Source organism: Phascolarctos cinereus, unplaced genomic scaffold, assembly GCF_003287225.1.
Source record: "Phascolarctos cinereus isolate Bilbo 61053 unplaced genomic scaffold, phaCin_HiC Scaffold_9;HRSCAF=440, whole genome shotgun sequence".
Taxonomy (NCBI): domain Eukaryota; kingdom Metazoa; phylum Chordata; class Mammalia; order Diprotodontia; family Phascolarctidae; genus Phascolarctos; species Phascolarctos cinereus.
In genome coordinates, this window is record NW_027556402.1 from 16,228,074 (window position 1) to 16,249,265 (window position 21,192).

Genomic DNA, 21,192 nt, shown 5'->3' on the forward strand with positions numbered 1-21,192 from the left:
GCGTGGGCACGCAGGCCGCAGCAAACCTGGAGCAGGCCTCAGAGGACTGAATCATGGCAGCTGTCGCAGTTTCCAGACTCCTCAATCCACAAACGCCAAAGACAACTTAGAAGGTCAGTGGGAAAAGTCTGTTTTTGTGGTGAGAGAAGAGCTAGGTCAGAGCCAGTTCCAGAGCGCAGAGCGTGGGTGCCGGGCAGTGGCTGTGTCCTGAGCATCCGGCCCATAGACTGAGGGGTAATCAAGTGGCTGATCAGAGAGGGACTGCAGGAATCTCTTTGCTGGTGCTGAGGCAGGAATCTCTTGCTTTGCTTGTGCTTAGGTCTGGGTCACAGTCTGGGTGGTGGTCCTGGGGTGAGGAGGAGCGCTGGCATGGTGGAGCTTGTAGTGGCAGCGGAGAGGAACCCCTCCTCACAGTTCCAAGAGAGAACCCTCCTCACAGTTCCAAGAGAGAAAAGACTGCTTGTGGCTGGTCACTCAAAGACCAGAGCTCAGGCCAGGAAAAGAGTAAATACCTCGACCCTTATCATATCACCTTGGAAGAACTGAACATTTACAGGTCTCTAGAAGTATCTCTGAAAACAGCTATACAAACCCCCGAAGCTTGGGACAGTACATTCTCCACATTGGAAGCAGACTTTTACCTTAACAAAGAGTTTAAAACTCAAGTAATTGGCTGGGATCATGAGCAAACCTAGCAAAAAGAGTCAGACTATATTATCTTACTTTGGTGACAAAGAAGATCAAAACATACAACCAGAAGAAGACAACAAAGTCAAAGCTCCTACATCCAAAGCTTCCAAGAAAAATGTAAATCCGTCCCAGGCCTTGGAAGAGGGATTTTGAGAAGTGAGTAAGAGAAGTAGAGGAAAAACTGGGAAGAGAAATGAGAGTGATGCAAGAAAATCATGAAAAACAAGTCAACAGCTTGCTAAAGGAGACCCAAAAAAATACTGAAGAAAATAACACCTCAAAAAATAGCCTAACCCAAATGGCAAAAGAGGTCCAAAAAGCCAATGAGGAAAGAATGCCCTAAAAAAAAATTGGCCAAATGGAAAAGGAAGTCCAAAAGATTACTGAAGAAAATACTTCCTTAAAAATAAGAATAGAGCAATTGGAAGATAGTGACTTTATGAGAAATCACGACACAGTAGAACAAATCCAAAAGAATGAAAAATTAGAAAACAATGTGAAATATCTCATTGGAAAAACAGCTGACCTGGAAAATAGATCCAGGAGAGAGAATTTAAAATTTATTGGACTATCTGAAAGCCATGATCAAAAAAAGAGCCTAGACATCATCTTTCAAGAAATTATCAAGGAAAACTGCCCTGATATTTTAGAACCAGAGGGCAAAATAGAAATTGAAAGAATCCACCAATCTCCCCCTGAAAGAGATCCCCAAAGGAAAACTCCTAGGAATATTGTAGCCAAATTCCAGAGTTCCCAGGTCAAGGAGAAAATATTACAAGCAGCCAGAAAGAAACAATTCAAGTATGGTGGAAACACAATCAGGATAACACAAGATTTAGCAGCTTCTACATTAAAGGACCGCAGGGCATGGAATATAATATTCTGGAGGGCAAAGAATCACTACCCAGCAAAACTGAGTATAATCCTTCAGGGGAAAAAATGGTCATTCAGTGAAATAGAGGACTTTCAAACATTCTTGATGAAAAGACCAGAGCTGAATAGAAAATTTGACTTTCAAATACAAGACTCAAGTGGAACATGAAGAGGTAAACAGGAAAGAGAAATCATAAGAGACTTATTAAGGCTGAACTGTTTACATTCCTGCATGGAAAGTTGATATTTATAACTCATGAGACCTTTGTCAGTATTAGGGTAGTGGGAGGGGAAAAATCATATGTACATATGTATGTATGTAGGTATGTATAGATAGATAGATAGATAGATAGATAGATAGATAGATAGATAAAGGGCACAGGGTGAGTTGAAGATGAAGGGGTGATATCTGGAGAATAAAATTAAGGGGTGAGAGAGGATTATACTAGGAGAAGGAGAAAGGGAGAGGTAGAATGGGGTACATTATCTCTCACAAAACAGACAAGAAAAGGTTTTACAGTGGAGGGGAAACAGGGGAAGGTGAGAGGAAATGAGGGAATCTTATTCTCATAGGATTTGGCTTAAGGAGGGAATAACATACACACTCAATTGGGTATGGAAATCTGTCTTACCCTACAGGAAAATAGGGGAGGAAGGGGAGAAGAGAGCAGGGGGATGATAGAGAGAAGGGCAGATTGCGGGAAGGGTAATCAGAAGGAAGTACTTCTGAGGAGGGACAGGGTCAAAAGAAAGAATAGAATAAATGGGGGGCAGGATAGGATTAAGGGAAATAGAGTTAGTTTTTCACAACACGTCTACTATGGAAGTGTTTTGCATAACTGCACATGTATGGCCTGTATTGACTTGCTTGCCTTTTCAATGAGGGTGGTGGGTGGGAGGAAGGGAGAAAATTTGGAACCCAAAGTTTTAAAAACACATGTTTAAAAAAAATGTTTCCACATGCAACTGGGAAATAAGAAATACAGGAAATGAGGTACGGAAATCTATCCTGCCCTACAGGAAAACAGAAGGGGAAAGGGATAAGAGAAGGGCAGGGAGAGATAGAAAGGAGGGCAGACAAGGGGAAGGGGTATTCAGAATGCATGCCATCTTGGGGTGGGGGGAGGGGCAAGATGGAGTGAAAATATGAAATTCAAAATCTTGTGGTAAAAATAAAGTTATATACAAAAAATAAATAAATAAATAAAAATGAAAGAAAAAAAACCCAAAAAAACCCCAAAAAAACAAAAAAAGGAAGAGAGCTGAACTGTGCTGCAGTTTGTACTATTGCTTACTCTTGCTTCCTTTTGTCTGAGAGGAAGGAAACACCAGGGGAAAAAGGCATGCTTTGCTTCTGCTTTTCTGTGAGAAGAAGTTTGACCCTTTGAGAGATGATTGGAGAGTGTGTTGAATAAAGAGCTGACAGGGCTTGTCTGCAGTTCCCAGAGAGCCAGCCCGAAGTGTTTTGCTGTAAACTCTTTTTCCTGTAAGAACAGGCTGAAAGGTGATTGGATGAAGCAGAATCTTTTGAGTGAAGAACTGGTGGGGCTTCTCTGCCTTGCCTAGAGAGCCAAGATGAAGAGCATTGTAGTGCTGTGGCTTAAGGGACTTGCTTGCCACCTCGAAGTGCTTGCCATCCATTTTTCCTAGGTAACTGCATACATTTTTAACATAGCCTAGACACAAAACATGCCTCAACCTAGAGGCATTAGCATACTGAATCATATCAAGGTGGAAGGGGCAGCTGAGGATAGAGTACCCAGCCTGGAGTCAGGAAGACCTAAATTCAAATCCTGTCGCAGACATTTATTAACTGTGTGGCCCTGAGCAAGTCATTTCACCCTGTTTGCCTCAGTTTCCTCATCTGTAAAATGAGCTGGAGAAGGAAATGGCAAACCACTCCAGTATCTTTGCCAAGAAAAGAAAATGCAAAATGGGGTCATAAAGTCAGACATAATTGAAAAATGACTGAACAGCAACAACCACAAATTCATATTCTTAAACACAGATTTGACTTCATCACTCTCTTGCTCAAAAAACTTCTGGGGCTCCCTGTTACTTCTAGGATAAGTTTCTCCATCTGACATTGAAAATTCTTCATGGTCTGGTTCCCACCTACTTTTCCAGGTTTATTTCACATTACTCTCCTTGTCATGTTCTTTATTCCAGCCCAAGTGGCCTGTTTGCTGTTCCTTACCCATAATATTGCATCTCTCACCTCCATGCCTTTGCTCAGGCTGTTTTCTATGCCAACCCATGAATTCATAGAATCCCTAGGTTCCTTTGAAGTTCAGCTCAGTCTCCTACGTGAAGCTTTCCTCATCTCTCCATCTGTTATTATTTCCCTCTGGAAATTGCCTAGTACTTACTTGGTATATGCATTTTAAAAAACTTATACGTGTTATGTGTGGCTTCCCATAACAGAATGTAAGCCCCTTGAAGACAGGGATTGTTTCATTTTTGTCTTTGCGTCTCTGATGCCTAGTACAGTATCTGGCACATAGCAGGTGCTTACCAAATGCTTATTGCTGTTGCTGTCCTGCTATTAAGGCTGGAAGGTAGCAAAGACTGCTTGATTCACACTGCTTTGGGCTCTTCTTTGTCCTTCCAGTTTGGTTCTCACTAGTAGGCTAGGAAGCCCGTACAGATTAAAGAGACGGGGGATGGGAGGAAAAGAGATCTAAACTTTCTTCCAAGACTCTTCTTTGCAAGAGGTGATTTTCTTCTGGCATTTAAGAAATCATTGCTTCTGAGCTATTGGTTGGCAACAGTTCACAATAAAGCTGAGTCCCAAGCCTCCCATTAGGCAATGTGAGATTTATGACATAAAATGTGTCAAAGAATGAATATTTGGTTTTGAGTATTAGGCGCTTGATGTTTACCCAAATAGGTATACATTGTCTACAGAAAAAATAAATGTTTAGCAAAATACTTTGTATAATGTCTCATATTTTTATTTTTAGGCAATTGGGGTTAAGTGACTTGCCCAGGGTCACACAGCTAGTAACTTTTATGTGCCTGAGGCTGGATTTGAACTCAGGTCCTCCTGACTTCAGGGCTGGTGCTCTGTCCACTGTGCAACCTAGCTGCCCCTATGATGTCTTTTAAAAAAAAATCTTGAAATTTGTTTATACAGTATTCTACTGATTATAGAGAATACGTACACTTAATTTGCCTAGGAGATGACTGCATCTTTATTGGACTCATCCTTTGGTGTTTACTTTGATAATTTGTTTTGATTTCAACAATTGGCTTTGTAACCTTCTAACCTGCAGGTTTCTTCCAACTTATGAAAGTATCCTAGATAAAAGTATGTGAGTTGTTTGGGACTTGGAATGCTTTTTATACATGATGGCTATAACACTACTATTATATAATTAAAATAAAACTGTGAGTACTATGATAGTGAATGCTAATAGTATGGTTAGTACTAGAATCAAGTCACATAATGAGTTAAATAAACTTTTCTTAGTGGGATCTATAGCCTAAATGTCATTTAAAATATAATTTCCTTCAATTTTTGGAGAAGGAAATGCGGCGGCATTAGGAGCTTCTCCCAGCTGTTCTTACCACCTTCCTGCATATACACTGGTGAGAAGAGAGCTTGGAAATGATTCTTGCTTTCTATGGGGTGGTATGGGGAGTTAGGGAGTGGTGGCAAGGAGGTTAATAGGACCCCAGGCATTCATATATACATGCAGGATGTTCTGAAGATGTTCTGTTTATAGGTTGGGAAGCACTTTTACTTAGGAGACAGCCTAGTGTAATGGAAAAAAGTATAGTAAACTTGAAGTTGAAAGATCTGGGTTAGAGTTCTAGTTCTAATACTTACTTCTTGACTCTGAGCAAGTCTCTTAACCTCTTTCACATTATTAAAAATGCAGATAATAATACTTTGTTTTCCTCCTGTGATGGAATATGCAAGTGCTTGGCAAAGCTTGAAACACAATAAAAAATGTGAATCGTGATAACAGTACCACAATTCTGTGAGGGAAGTCATAGTGCGATTTGTGATGGCTTTATAATTTCCTGTGAACTCAAGAATAACAGATTTGTCAGGGCTCTCCCCAGGTTTTTTCATCTAGTCTTCTATTTTTAAGTTTGTATCTAAATTGTCTCAGCTGGACACTTATTATTGGCTCAAAAACTCTAGTGAGGCCATTTCAATGATTTTTCTGGCAAATAAAGGGTGATTAGGTATGGTTATTTTTGACTTTGCTTAGGCTAACCCTAACCATCTCTGTCCATAAGTGTTTGAAGGCTAAGGAAGTTTCCAGGCTTTTTGGATTGACTCATTTTGATCTGGTAAATTTCTATGGGAAATAGTCTTAGTTTGATGTCTATTCTTTTATCCATTTTTCATTTTTAAGTATCGTCTTCTTGAAATAAATCTAATTTTTATTCTTTCTTCAAATTTGCTGACTTGGAGCCCACTTTGGCTCTAAGCTAGTGGTCTGTACACTGAGAGGTAATTAGAGAAATGACTCTCAAATTGTTGGCCAGTCATTTTTCTGTCAGGATTCTTTCAGTTTCATACTTTGTGATTCTATGGTCCTCAACATTCTTAGTGGCTCCACCTGCTTTTTAAAGAAATTACTCATGATGTATGGGTAGGAAGCATCAGTGTAGTCTACACGTCTTTGGTGTTTCTCTTTAAGAGATCATATCTTTTTTTTGTTTGTTTTTTGCTTTTTTGGTGAGGCATTTGGGGTTAAGTGACTTGCCCAGGGTCACACGAGATCATATCTTCTTAACATTGTTACTTGCCTTTAGCCTTATTTCTCTTTGGCTTAGCACAGTACTAGGTACATAGTGGTTGCTTAATCAGTGCTTCGTGTTTGACTGATTGATTGACTTACCATATTGCTTTTCTGCTCTGAATTTATGCCAACATACAGGTTTCTTAAGTGAGTTCCTGAACTTGAGGGAGATATGCTGTGGTTTGTTTATCCATTGTGACTTCTGATTACTAGCTTCTTTGCCATTGGGGATTCTTCTCTTCTTTCCCCAATTTGGAGCATAATCATTTCTTTCTAGAAACAATATGTGTCAAAGTTTAGGTATTCTTATCACTAAACTCCTGCTCTATCTGTATATAGAACTACCAGGGGGCTGACTCTGTAAAGAAGTACTCTTCCCTCCAATTCTCTAAGTACACACAACACAACACAAAACACACACAAAACACATACACACACAGATGGAGCCCTTTGAATATTAGGTTATTGACCGATTTTCATTGGTTGCCTACAATGACAATATACCACCAAAAGGTGGCAGCAAACTTAAGCCCAGATAAGTTTTCCTAACTCTTCAGGGTAAGAATTAACATGGTTCTTGCAAGCTGATTTTTTTTTAAAGTGAAATAAACTAAAAATAGCTTATTTCGAAGAAAAGACTTCTTAAAGTTTTTTTTTAGCTTAAAAGAAACGCTGATACGTGTATGCTTATTCTAATAATAATAAATGATTCCCCAGCTCCTAGAAATGATTAGAAGTAGCAGAGGAGAGGGAACTTTGGAAAAAGGTGGGTGTCTTTGTGTGCCCAATTTTAGATGGCAGAACACATTTTTGGGTTACATGTGATAGGATATGTTGGTGAACTTGGAGTTGGTGATTTTTTTTTCCTCCCGAGAAGTCCCCAAGTAGATTAGCAGAGGCAGTCAGGAACTGAGTTCCGAGAGGTCGGTACCGCTTATATGAAATAAAGGACCCATGCTCACAATGCATGGCCTAATGGGAAAAGAGTTAGGTTTGGAGTTAGGAGGTACATCCTTTCACTTATTATGGGTTATCTGCTCTTTAAACTCTTCCTTCCCTGTGATTCTTTCTTTTCACTCAGTGTGAAAGGGCACGTGTAGCAAGATGAGTTTAAACATTTGCTCTGCCTAGGATGGCAGTTGTAAAATGAGAGATTATGAGGTTCCCTGAAGCTTGTAAAGACACTGAATCGTTCTGTTAAAACAAGTGGAGTTTAAAGAAATTGTTAACTAATAAACTTTATACCATAAAAATGATTTAGAAAATCATCAGTGTTATCAACTGTGGACTCAGTGTGGTGAAAAGAGAAAGTCATTTTGTCCCCTGCACACCATAACCTTGGTGAGTTTTTTGGGAGGGAGAGGAATTAGTAAATCCTATTATTAACTTGATCCTTATATAACTTCCAATTTAACCTGCAGGAGGAGGGGATGGTAAGCCAGGGTAAGGGAGGAAGTGGGATGGTTATGTGGGAGTAGTTGTTGGTGGAAAGAGGCGAATAAATCCTTTCCACAGAGGAACACAAGGTCATGCCCTAGAGTAGGTGTATTTTGATAACTGCATTTCAATACTATCTTAGGAATTTTAAATTTAATTAATGTCTTAAATGAAAATGATTAATCACATCACTTTAATTTTATGAAGATAAATCATTATTAATTTTATTTTAAGCCATTCTGAAAAGGAGTCCATAGGCTTCAGGAAAAGGGGCCAGAGACACATCAGAAAGGTTAAGACCCTCTGCCCTAGGTTACAAGGTACGTTTTTTTCCTCTTCTGAAGTTGCCCCTGAGTACCTCAAGTTCCATAGCTCTCTCAGGTGAGCCAAAGGCAGTGAGGTTCAGATTTAGATAGGGGACCACCTTGGGTGGAAGGTGCCATTTCCTTGTTCATCCTCTTCTTAAGTGCCTGGGCAAGGAGAGAAAGGTTGGCAGAGTACAATTATAACCAAGTGCTACTACAATAAAGGTAAACAAAAGGGGCCACAGGAAGGGAGGGGTGGATGGAGAGGGTAACTGAGGAGAGTCTAAAGGCTAGTGAGCCCAAAGACCTTCAACCTTTAACAGTAATGTGCTGGGGCAGGCTTACGTTCTGAAGCCTGGGTGCTGGCAGCCTGCCGCGTGCTGACTGGCTGATTGGCAGTTGCCTGCTCTGGGTGGACCAGCTGGGGAGCATGTTGGCAGTCAGCAAGGACATTTAGGGGCAGGCTTTATTGGGAGGACAGAATATAGCAGGGGTCCTGTAGTCAATGGCTCATGCTTTCCCTAAATCTTTCCTGTGATGGGCTTGAGTCCCCCTGATGAGCCTGTTCCGTGTTAAGCTGGCCCCAGGGAAGAGATGATAGGTTTGGCAGCCGATTTAGACATGTGCTCCGCTCCAATGGATTTTCTCTCCCGGAATAACAGAGAATAAGAAAAATTCCATTTTGGGTGTGGATTTATATAGCAGGGCTATAACTTTTGCTGTCATGGTCCATGCGGCAAGAAGCCTATATTGGCTCAGTGTAAATTTTATAAGATAGACTAACATGACCCTTATCCCCGTGATGCCAGTGAGAGGCTTCCAAATCTATTCTGAACTCACTCTTGCCTGTGATATGAACACCCTTCAGCGAGGGAGTTCTCCCTCCCTTTCTCTTTTCCAGCAAAATGCACAAGTAGTTTGGAAGGCATGTTTCAGGAATGTTTGTGGGGCTGTATGGGTAAAGTTACACAAGGCATCGAGTTAGGATGGAAAATACGTACCATTTAAAGAGATGTTTCCAGCTGTTCTAATAACAACATCCCAAGGAATTTTAGAACCAAAGAGGGGAAAATCCTCTGGATCCAAACAATTAACAGTCATGGCACACTGGTGAAGGAAGCCTAGGATTCCATCTACTCCCTTGGTGTAGGAGACCATGTGTGGTTGTCTAAAATGAATGGTGGAGTGGACTGAGAGCATGCATGTTGTATGTGCCCAGGTTTTATATTTTTAGTCTGTTATACTCATGCTTGCAGAATGTGGCATCTTATCTCTTCTTGCAGAGAAGGGGCAGCTCTCAGAATATGATGTGGGGTCCACGTCTGCAGCAGTCACAGGAGTTGATTTCCCCTGAGTGAATTTCTGACTCCTTGCTACATATGGTCTTGGAGGAAAACGAAACCATTTATCAAATAGCCAAAGAATGCTCTAGGAATTATTGTCTGTTGGTAGTTCAGAAGGAACCCAGACATGATGGTTTCTCCACATTGAATTGCAGTCTGAATGTGTGAATTAGCCCTTTCTTAACCCTTCTTTTCTCCCTCCCCTGTAACTGATAACACATTTTTTTTTCCTCCACCTTCCTCCTGTTGCATGGAAGATTGGAGAAAATACAGATATAACAAATTAACCTCTGCTTTAGGGAATTATAGGCTCAATGTTGAACAAATTTAGATTTTGTGGAGGAAAATTTTAGAGGACCTGGAAGTGTTCCAAGGTGGAATGTTGGTTTTTGTTGGTTAATATTGAAGTGAGGAAAGCTAATAGCTAGATGGTTCAGTAGACAGAGCCCTGGACTTGGAAAAAGGAAGACCTGAGTTCAAGTCTGGGCTGAGAAACTTACTGTGTGACCCCAGGCAAGACACTTAACTTCTGTTTGCCTCAGTTTCCTCACCATAAAATGGGGGTTTAATAGTACCTAACTCTCAGGGTTGTTGTGAAGATCAAATGAGGTAAGATTTGTAAAGCGCTGAGCACAGTGCCTGGCACACGCTTGTTCAGTCTTAATCTAAAGAAGGTCGATTAAACTACTTTGCTTGTCCAGTAAGTGGAACAATGGAAATAGGTGGCCTGGAATAATCGCCAGGTCCAGGGACATTCCATGCTTTGGACATCTGCTGAGATAATTTCATTGTTGAGCTGTCATCCTTACTTGGGTCTATAAAAAATGTAATATCAATGAATTTTGATTCTTGGGCTGGTGGAGGTCCTTGGTAAGGCAGGACCACACTGCATTGGCTGGACTGGAGGCATCTCCTTTTGTGTTTTGATTCAGCAAGTGCATCTCTTCTGTGCCTTCTGTGGGTGGACATTGAATGCTAACAAATGACTGAGCCCTGCCTCTCAAGGGGTTTACTTTCATTTTGCTGGGAGAATATGCCATGTGCATACATAGGTAATATACAAGGTAGTATGCTTGATAATGTGGCCAGAGGAGAGATCCAGTCAAAATATTTTAGGAAGATCTGACAAAAGGGAGAAAATTTTCAGTGTACCTTCAGAAAAGGTACAGTGGAACTACCATGTAAGCTGGGCCTTCTGGGAAGATCAGGATTTTGAAAGATGGACATGAGAAGGGATTACAGTTCAAGCAGGGACATGGCTTGCCCTACTACACAGAGGCTGGTGATGGCGTGTCAGGTTGGGCAAATATTAGTGTAGAGCTAGCAGGGCCCTCAGAGGCCAACTCATTGAGGAAACTGAAGTCCAGGGCATTAAGATTAGTGTCAGAGATTGGATTTGAACCCAGGCTCTCTGACTCCAGTGTCAAAGGATCACAGCTTCAGACCTTCAAAGTCATCTAGTCCAACTCTTTCTTTTCACAGTTGAGGAAACTGAGTTTCATAGAGGTGAAATGATTTGCCCATGACAGAGAGTGGTGGAGACAGAATTTGAATCCAAGTCCTCTGACTTGAGTCAATACTCTTCCATTGTTCAATGCCACTAGCTAGCTAGTGGTCCTGTTTGGGTCATTTTTCTGTGGTTTGCATGTAGCAAATGGAATAAGGACAACCCAAGTTAAGGAGTTGGATGCTGGCCCCAGGACTTCAGGGGAGGAATTGTCCACGTTTCTAGCTGATTAATGACAAGCCACTTAGGGAAGATGGGAATATAGGGAAATATTCCTACACTGCACATCCACATATATGATCTCGCATGTCTTTATTTGTTTATATGTTGTCTTTTCCTTTAGTGTGTGCAATCCCTGTCATTTAGTACGGGATTAATAAATGCTTATTGATGGATTGATTAGAACAAATTTCTGATTTAGACCTTTGGTAGTCATTCTTTTTAAAGCAAAATATTTAAAAATTAAAAATTAAAAATATTTTAAAAATTTAAGAAAAACAGATCTACAATAGTGAACGGTACATTGGATTTGACAAGTAGACTATAAAATCCTCTCTTTGGCCCCTGCAGAGCTCATGAGTGATTTCTCTCCTAGCTTCACTATAAATGGAGTTCATGGAATTCTCCTTACTAAAGTTTATACAGTTAAAGAAAGGAGGCTCTGAGTATGAAAATAACCCTTAATTCGTACTGTAAACTTAGAAATGTGCTTGGCAACGGTCAGCCTAAAAATGCTGTCAAGACTTGGAAGGCTCATGAGGTCTTATTTAGCATGTGAAAATGCAGAGTAGATCCTATTATGTAATATGACAGGAGAGCTGCAGAATATGGCTCTCAACTAAGAATGCCGTACCCCGTGGAAGACAGTTAAAGGGCCGGCACGAGGAAACCCTGAAGTGAGAAGAGGGAAGAAAGTGAATGAATGAGTGACATGTCTGAGTGACCGCTAGGATGGCTCGACTATTGTTAGAGCTGGGTCTCAGATTAATCCTCAGATGTCAGAACTCTGTAAGGCCAACATGTGACTCAAAGCTTGCCACTTGACAGAAGCCTATGTTTTGCTGGTATTAAGAGGCTGGCTGAAGGCTAGGCTCCCACTGTGCGTTAGACGGTCTTTCTCTCTCTCTCTCTCTCTCTCTCTCTCTCTCTCTCTCTCTCTCTCTCTCTCTCTCTCTCTGCATGTGGGTGGGTGTGCATAGGGGGGGCGTGTGAGTGTATACATTTTCTGCAGCAGGTATCATCAGAGCTGTTCGCTGATGCTGGATTTCCACAAACGATCAGCGCTCGTTTCTGCAGACATACCAAACTTCCTCTCCTCTCTGCTTTCTTGTCTGCTTTCTGCAAACACACCAGAGTGCTTGGGGGTGGGGAGGGGGAAACCCTCTGCTGGTCTGTGATTACCCTTCCTCCACTTGCTAATTCTAGAATTCGAGCTATGTGGGGCCGGTGTAATCCTGAACACCCCTTCAAAGCAGCCAAAACAGAGTAGTAGGAGAAGAGAGAAGAGTGAGTGGCCTGCTGCTGATATGAACGGCAACGCGCAGCAGGTCAACCTGCCCAGAAGCTGGGCTACGTCTAGTGGCTCTCTCCAGGAGAAATCTGAGCATTCGTTTTTTCTTTTCTATTACTATAGGATGGAGGATGAAGCCGTCCTGGACAGAGGGGCTTCCTTCCTGAAACACGTGTGTGATGAAGAGGAAGTGGAAGGTGAGTGTTGTCGGTGGGGGCTTGTGCATCTCTATATGTATGTTTGTTTATGTCTGGACATTCACACACTCAATTCAGCTGATATCTCTGAAGTTAGAAACCAAAGCTCTTCCCTAGAGTCATTTGTGTCTAGTATGTGTGTGTGTGTGTGTGTGTGTGTGTGTGTGTGTGTGTGTGTATGTGTGTATGTATGGATGTGTGTGTGTGACAGAGAGAGAGACAGACAGAGAGACAGAGAGACAGAGACAGAGACAGAGAGCCACACACAGAGAGGAAGAGAGACAGAGAGAGAGATTAGAATTAGAACTTCATTCTGAGGTCAGAACCTTGGTCAATTTGATGTTACCTTTTCCTAAGTGATCTCTAAAGCCCCTTCTAATGCAAATTGAGGACTCTGGGAATGTGATTTTGAAGCAAGTGCCAGTGTTAGTTAGGATCCCTTTAAAAAAAATTAGTTGGTGTGATAATATTAACCAGCCACCGGTAAGTGACTAATTCAAAGAAGCTGCTAGCTTTATATAAATGTACTTGGCAATGCTTGCTAATAAATATTCTCTCTTGTATGTTACAGTGTAGACAAGCAGATGTTACAAAGGGAGACTGATACCAGAGTGATGTCAACATTGTTGGCACAATGGGTCTCTGACGAGGGGATTAAGAATGGGAATTGGGGCTGGCTCATAATTGAAAAAAAAAAAAGGTGGACTTGTATCTCTCAGTGAAAAGGGAAGAAGTTTCACTGACTCTCTAGGAGCCTGCGTGACTAATTGTGGTCTTTATGGACCAAATAAAATTTGTGCTTTATCTCAGGAATTCTTTTTTAAACTTTTTTTTTCTGTGAGATTTTGTCTGCCTGTGTCTACTCATCTACAAAGTGGGTAGACGCTTGGTGCTGCAAGACTTAATTAGTGTATAATAAAATAATTGTTAAAAGAGAAAATAGAATGCTATTAAATGATAAAATTCTTAAATGTGAGAGGCAACATGGAGTAGTGGAGAAAGAGCTGGTTTGGAGTCAAGAAGACCTGAGTTCAAATCTCTCTCCTGTAGTGTACTGGCTGGATGACGCTGGGCAGATTATTTGACCTGTCGGTAACCCAGGCATCTGCTTTCTAGGTTGTAGAGAAGGTGAGAACCTGTATCAGAAAGGAAAATTTCCTCTTTGGGAACTCCTATGACAATGAAATCCCAGGTTGGGTCCAACAAGATAAAATTGAGCAAACAGCATCAATGACAAAATCGTACATGGAAATTAACCATATGCAACTGGAATCCCCCGACGGGCTGTTTATTTACTGGAGACTCTGCCATGATTATTGCCACATTGGGGTTGGTTTGTGCCTACAGCAGCCTGAATATGGAAGACTGAGGTGCCTGAGAAGAGGGGGTGATGGGTTAGTGTGGTCTGCAACAGTGTTTTATTTTGGATTTGGGTTTCTTAACCTCTTGTGTGTCACGGACCCTTTGGGTAGTCTAGTGAAACCTACAGACCCCTTCTCAGAAGAATGATTTGAAATGCATAAAATAAAAATCCAGAGGATTGCAAAGAAAACCAAATTCTATCAAAATACGGTTATCAAAAATATTTTAAAAAATTAGTAGATCCTAGGTTAAGAACCCCTGTTGTAGACCAAATGATAGGACCTAGGAAAGAGGGGCCCTCTCAAATGTGCAGGACTGCCCAGAAGCATATTGGTGTCTGTGTTATTCCTCATGGCTCCCTGGAAAGTTCCATTTGGACACTCAGCTGCCCTCTGAGATATCTCAGGGCAAAGGAGCGCTCTATCTTGCCATGAACTCCTTCCCCCCTTCTTACATCTCTCCATTCCTGTGTTTCTGAGTCTGATTTACGAACATTTGCCTGGTGCGTTGCTTAGGAAAAAAAGGAATTCCTATAGGTTCTTTTTGCTTTCATAGTGTTTCCTGAGTTCCCCGTCCTTTAATTCTATGGCTGTGGGAACATTTTTAAAGTAGTAGGAGCCAAATCCTTGGACTTTTGTCCCATGTCCCATTAAACCTTCCTTGCAGTGATTTGCATTGGTGTCCAAATGTCAAAGGGAATAAAGATATTAACCGAGAGAACACATAGATATAAGAAATCCACCAGTTCCCTGAGCTTCTTGCTTTTCCTTTAGGACAATGAAGGTAGGTCTTGATGGGAATGAACTGGGAAATTTCTGAGAATAGACTGTAATGGGCTTTTTTCTTTTTTTTCCTTCTTCCTTGAGAAGGCTGTTTTGGCGCAGTTCACAGGAGATGCAAATCATATGCTCGGTTTTGTAAGGTCTGCAGGGGTTGATAGCACCTTGTAATAGGATGTTGGACATGGCATTTCTTCGGGCTGTGACTGAAAAATGAATTTCCTGAAGTATTTCCCTCGATTTTCAGGGGAATTTCCCCTGAAATTAAGATAACGACAGAAATAAAAGGAACATAAACATTCACTCAGGCTTTTAAAGTATGAAATAAGGCAATTAATGAAGTCAGTTGTGAGTGTGTTTGTGAATTCAAAATGTTTGACCATTAGTGTTAAGATTAAAACAGCAGCTTTAGATGGAGCAGTGGAGAGGAACAGCCAGAAAGACTGGGTTCAAATTCTCCCTCAGATACTTCTTAGCTGTTTAACCCTGGCTAAGTCACTGAGACTCTGACTGCCTCAGTTTCCTTATCTATAAATAGAGAACAATAATAGCACCTACCTCTCAGGGTTGTTGTGAGGATCAAATGAGTTAATATTTATAACCCAGTGCCTAGCACATAGTAGGTGCTTAATGAATGTTTCCTTCCTTCATAAGTTATTTTATATTATGCTATTTTATATTGTTATGCTATTTATACTGTGTCATATGGCATCATGTCATGTCATGTCGTGCCATGTTATATCATACCACATCTGCCTCCCAAGATGGTTGTGAAGATAAAATGAGGTATTTGTAAGCACTTTATAATAAACCTTAAAGTTCTATATAAATGCTAACTGTGATGATGATGGTGATTTGCTGTTGGGGGTAGATAGAGAAATAGCTCTGGAGGCGAGAAGACATGGGTTTAAATCTCATCTTTGGCACATAATGACATCTGGGCTCTGTGACCATGGGCAAATTATTGAATCTCTCTCAGAGTCCCAGGCAATCTGCAAAAACCCTAGGGTATAGACAAGTCTTCTATCTGAAGAGGGAATTTACACATCTAGAGTTCCCTATACTGATGAAATTAAGTCTAATGAAATGAATCTGTCCTAGTCTTCCCCCCTCCAAATATCTACAAAGTCTGCCATTTTTTACATGTAAGCAAGGTGTTTAAAGTTTTATGATTAGTATTCATGACTGGCTAATGTTGTGGTAGGGTCATTATGTGAGGTGTGGGATTGGACAGTTTGGGCAAGTTGATGGCGGGGCCTCCAGGATATGATTGGTTTCCTGACCCGTACTCGTGGCAGGAGCCCTATGACACAACTGACCATGATTCATCCACTTTATGGAGCCCTCCCAACTCTTGAGGTGCCATGAGAACTGCTGGGACTCAGGGTGAGGTCATGCTTGGCCTGAACTGGTTCTGGAGGGAGGGGCACTCAGCGGATACAAAGTAGCTCAGGAAGTGAGCATGGAGGAATTGAAAATAATAACTGCTTATATTTTTATCATAATTGGACATGCTCTAAATGCATTGTCATCGCCATTTTTTTTTCTCAACAAGTGAGGAAATGAGGTCAGAGAAATGAAGTGACTTGCTCATGGTCACATAAGTAATAAATGCCAGAATCAGGATTTGAATTCAGATCCTCAAGTTCAGCACTCTTGCCAGAACTCCATACTTGGTGGAAAGGGCAGTTTATCTGTGTTCTCCATCCTTGTGAATGAGGAACTAAAAACTTGATTGTTGAACTAGCTCTCTTGATAAAGGACCATAATTTTGTTGGTTAGAAATATTTTAATTCATTTTGTTTTGTTTTCTTGTTATAGTCATTTATTGATTACTCCCTATCCCTACTGATGAACCCTCTCTTATAAGAGATCAAAATGTGGGGCAGCTAGGTGGCACAGTGGATAGAGCACCGGCCCTGGATTCAGGAGGACCTGAGTTCAAACCTGGCCGCAGACACATAACACTTACTAGCTGTGTGACCTTGGGCACGTCACTTAACCCCATTGCCTAGCCAAAAGAACCCCAACCCCCCCCCCCAACAAATAACAGATCAAAATAGTTAGGCAAAGATGGCTAAAAAAGCAATCATGTCTAATATCACATATAAGAAGTCATTTTGCTTTTGACTGTAGTGTTTTAAAAAAATTCTTATCTATGTCTTTTGACTTTATATTGCCTATGCTTCCCAATGAATCCCTTCCTGACCTCTTCCCAGAGGTCTATTCCTTAGAATAAAGAATTTTTTAAATAGAAGGAAAAAAAAGTTCAGCACAGAAACTTATAAAAAAAAAAGTCTGACTTTGCATGCAGTATTTGGAACCCATGGTCCCTCACCTCTGCAAAGACACATGAGGAGATGTCTTCTGATTTTTCTTCTTTTAGGCCAAAGTTGGTTATTATAATTACACAGTATTCAGTTTCATTTATTTTATTGTTATTATTTATATAGTTGTAGGACTTGTATATGTTGTTTTTCTGTTTCTGCTTATTTCAGCTGGTTTTCTTATCTGCCTGACCACTTCTTATCCATCTTTTTGGCTGGCTTCTCATGTTTATCCTATCCCAGACTTGTGAGTGTTTCTCAAGCTTCTCTTCTTTCTCAAAACTCTTTCTCTTGGTGACACCCTCAGCTTCCATGAGTTTTCTATATGGAGGACTCAGATATCCAAAGATCTATCCCTGGTTTCTCCCCAGAGCTTCAGTCCTGCACCACCAGCTGCCTGTTAGACATTTCAGAGTCGATGCCCCTGAGACATCATAGACTTAATACATCTCAAACTAAGCTCTCTCGTTTTTCTCCCTCAAACACACATCTCTACCTAATGTCCCTCTTCTGACAAAGGCACCAACACTCTTCCAGGGTTTTCGGTGTATAATCTTTGGTTGTGACTCAGTGGATGGTTGGTTGTATCATTTATTAGGGATTTTAAGGGTTGGAGGAAACGTAGGTGAATTTGTAGGCGCTAAGGAAGGGAGTGGTAGATAGGGATTTTTGCATTGCATTAAACACACTGTGTTATTTAGGTAATCAAAGTCATCATGCCTTTCAGCTCTCTTGAGCTTAAAGCATCCTCCATGCTCAGTGACTACAACCTGGGGAATGGTTAGTTGTGTTTTTCCCGGAAGCCAAGGAAATGGACTAGATGGTCTAGCTTAAGGTTTCCCAACCATTTTCAGTCTCTTTTCAGTAAACTTTCCCATAACCCCTCTTCTCTATGAAAGGAAATAAATTCTTGAACTCACCATGCATATACACATGAGAAACAAAACAAGTGAAAATTCTCCAAGGGCACACCAAAATCTTGCAACTTCATTGATTGGAAATCCACTTAGAGTTTCTGGAACATTGTGTTAGGATAATATAGTCACTTGAAATATTCCCTGAATTCTCTTGACAAGCTTTTTGCATTCCCTTGGGTGGGGTATGTGTACTAGAGAGGTTAGGCCCTCATCGCTTCTAACTCTGCATCTTTAACGGAGAGGACCTGAGACTTGAAACCATGTCCTCAGTTCACCTTCTTCACATCTCCTCATGGTGGGTGGCTTGACACTTTATCCATGAGTCTGAAAAACCCAAGGGAGGGATTTTGATGGTGAAGTTCACAAAGAATAGAATGAGTCAGAAGTGGAGTCATCCTCTGCTTCAATAATGTCTTTAACTATTGTGGTTTCCTTTAAGACCTTGGTTATTGGTTTAAGGGAATTCCTTTACAAAGGAATCAGATGGGAAACTTTCTTCTGAGTGATTTTTCTAATTAAATTGAAGGGCAGGTCTATCTTTGTACTGTGGAGAGCTTTGTGATAATGATGCAACATTTCGTCATGAATAGTTAGCATTTATTTGGCATTTTAAGATGTGCAAATATCATTTATTAAGCACTGTGGCAGGCACTGTGCTAAGTGCCTTACAAATATTATCTCATTTAATCTTTACAATGACCATGGGAAGTAGGTTTTATATATTGTTACATTTGGAGAAACTGAGGGAAACAGAGGCTAGATGACTTTCCAGGGTTAGATAGCTACTAAGTGTCTGAGGCAGGATTTGAATTTGAGTCTCCCTGACTCCAAGTCTAATGCCATATATACTTCACCACCTAGCTGCTTTTGGGGCAGTTTGTATAGCTAAATGGTTTTGCGTGGAGATGGTATGATGATAAACTCAGTAGCTCAGTCTCTTACCTATTTTTTTTTTTTATTCTATTAGCATCTAAGCAGCAGGTGCATCCCATGTACTACCACTGAACTGGCTTGGGGATGTCAGATTGGTGTTTCCCAGACTGACCTAGAAGTGGAGCTTAGTAGAACGATGCCTCAGTTTGAATTTCCAAAACACGTCCAAGCAGAGGAGGGTACAACTAAATTGTGCTGAGTGAAACTGGCCTTGGAGTGGAGAAAGCCAATCCCAGGGGGCCTTCTCCCAATAAGAAAAAAGCCTTCATGATTTTTAAATTTTATTTTCAAAACTGTCACTCAGCCAGGATTTGAGTGTATGTGCTAGAAACATATTACTTATTATGCTCATATTCTGCAGCAAGGGAAAACAGCTAACTCCACCTCATCCTCTGAGATAAGGGGTTGGCTCGGCAAGCTTAGGTGACTCCCCTTCAGGCGTTAGCCACTCTTACTACCAGGGGGGTGAACTGAGCTGAAAGTCAACCACAAGGAGTCAGGAAACAGAAAACACAATTGGAAAATGTCATCCAACAGGTGTCCCCATCGTTGGTAGAGTCTGGTTTGGTTGATACTAGTCACTGGACATTTTCGAGGCGTTTTTTACTTTAGCCGCTTTGCAAATTAGACAATGAGCACACTTTAAGGTAGACGTCCGTCAATTTGAAATAATTTGCATTAATACAGCAAACTCTTACTTCCTCTGAGAAGAAAAGTTACTGTTGAAAATATTTCGAAACTCAAGACAAAGAAATTGAAAAGGCCTAAAAAACCCTAATCAAACAAAACCCAATTGTTTTTTCTGTAAATGCTTTCAAAGTTCTAGCTGCACAGAATATGACTAATGAGTGGTGCAGTAGACGTAGCAATGGCAAGATGTTACAGAATCAGAATCCTCCAATTTGAGGGTTGAAAGGGACCCTGGTGGACGCTGAGTCCTACCTTTTTTTTTCTTAATCTTGAAAATTCTAGTGTGAATTTTGTTTGTGTTTTTGGCTAGGCAAATGGGATTAAGTGACTTGCCCAGGGTCACACAGCTAGTGAGAGTGCTATGTATCTAAGGCTGGATTTGAACTCGGGTCCTCCTGACTTCAGGGCTGCCACCTAGCTTCCCCCTCTAGTGTGAATTTTAATGGGACTTTGACAAGCAGAGATGGTGCTTGCAGAGATTAGGGCCATAAGACTAAAACTAACCTAGAACTTAATTTTAAAAATAGACAAACAAATCCTAAATGCTTCCCTTGGGTTTTCTATCTTTTCTTCCTTTCCCTCTAGGGCAGATAGCATCTTGTTGAAGTGTTGAAGGATCTCAAGCATTTTGTAGACATGAGGTCATAATGACTTAAGCCATTCTTCAATTTACTTGCACATCATGGCATCACCTCCCTGATGTCATGGTCCTCTTCCAGAAGGAAAGAGAAGCAATAGCAACCAAGCAGGTCATGATAATCCCGCAAAGGTTGAATGGCGGGGCCAGAAGGGCTGGGAGGAGGTCTCGTGATCCTGTGCTTAGCATGATGACTGCCACAGTCAATGAACATGCACAAAGCTCAGTGGTTTTTTTGTATAGATTCCTTGCAGCTTTGGAGAAACTGGATGATAATGCCAAGGGCTCCTTCCCTAGAGTTTTTCAAAGTTAGTTTACCCTTGGTGGTTTACGTACAGTTTACCTGGAAGTAGGTATGTCTTCTAGTACTTTGATACTACATTACTTTTGGCTTGCAGGTATATGTGAGAGTGCATAATTAATAACATAATTAAGTAACTGTGGCCTGGAAATAGCAAGGCAGTGTTTTGCAAGGCCAACATGATTTGTAGCATGTTTTCTTGGTGCACAAATTCTCAGTTTTTATAGAAGACTAGCTAGTCGTGGTGGTGAGATGCCTTGTTGGATAGGTCTCTTTTCCATGTATCACATTCATATGTCATTAAGGAGGAGTGGCTATGTAACCACTTGAGTCACTGGGTACGGTCAAGGAAGTCATTTACCTTCTAGATTCCCCAGTTTTCCCTATGGAACCAACCGGGGCAAGTCTAATTTCTCTTCCATGTACCAGCCCTCTAAATACTTGAAGACAATTGTAATGAACTCTTTTGAGTTTTCTCTTCCCCAGGATAACCATTCCCAGGTCTTTCAACCACTCTTCAATAAACATGAACTTGAGGCCTTTCAAGTCTTCCCCTATTTTTGTTGTTTATTTGTTTCTATTTCTGTTGCCTATCTCTAGACATTCTCCTTTTGGTAAACAAGC

At 41.0% G+C, this 21,192-nt stretch overlaps 1 protein-coding gene across 2 annotated transcripts in view; it reads left to right on the forward strand.

Annotated features, from left to right (window-relative positions):
- SLC4A4 (solute carrier family 4 member 4) overlaps positions 1-21,192 on the forward strand; it is a 398,910-nt gene that overhangs the window by 32,900 nt on the left and 344,818 nt on the right. For both annotated transcript variants that reach the window (XM_020988496.2, XM_020988499.2), the window contains exon 2: positions 12,549-12,622. In XM_020988496.2, coding sequence (XP_020844155.1) covers positions 12,550-12,622 — 73 coding nt within the window. In that variant the 5' untranslated portion in view covers position 12,549. The remainder of the gene's footprint in view (positions 1-12,548; positions 12,623-21,192) is intronic.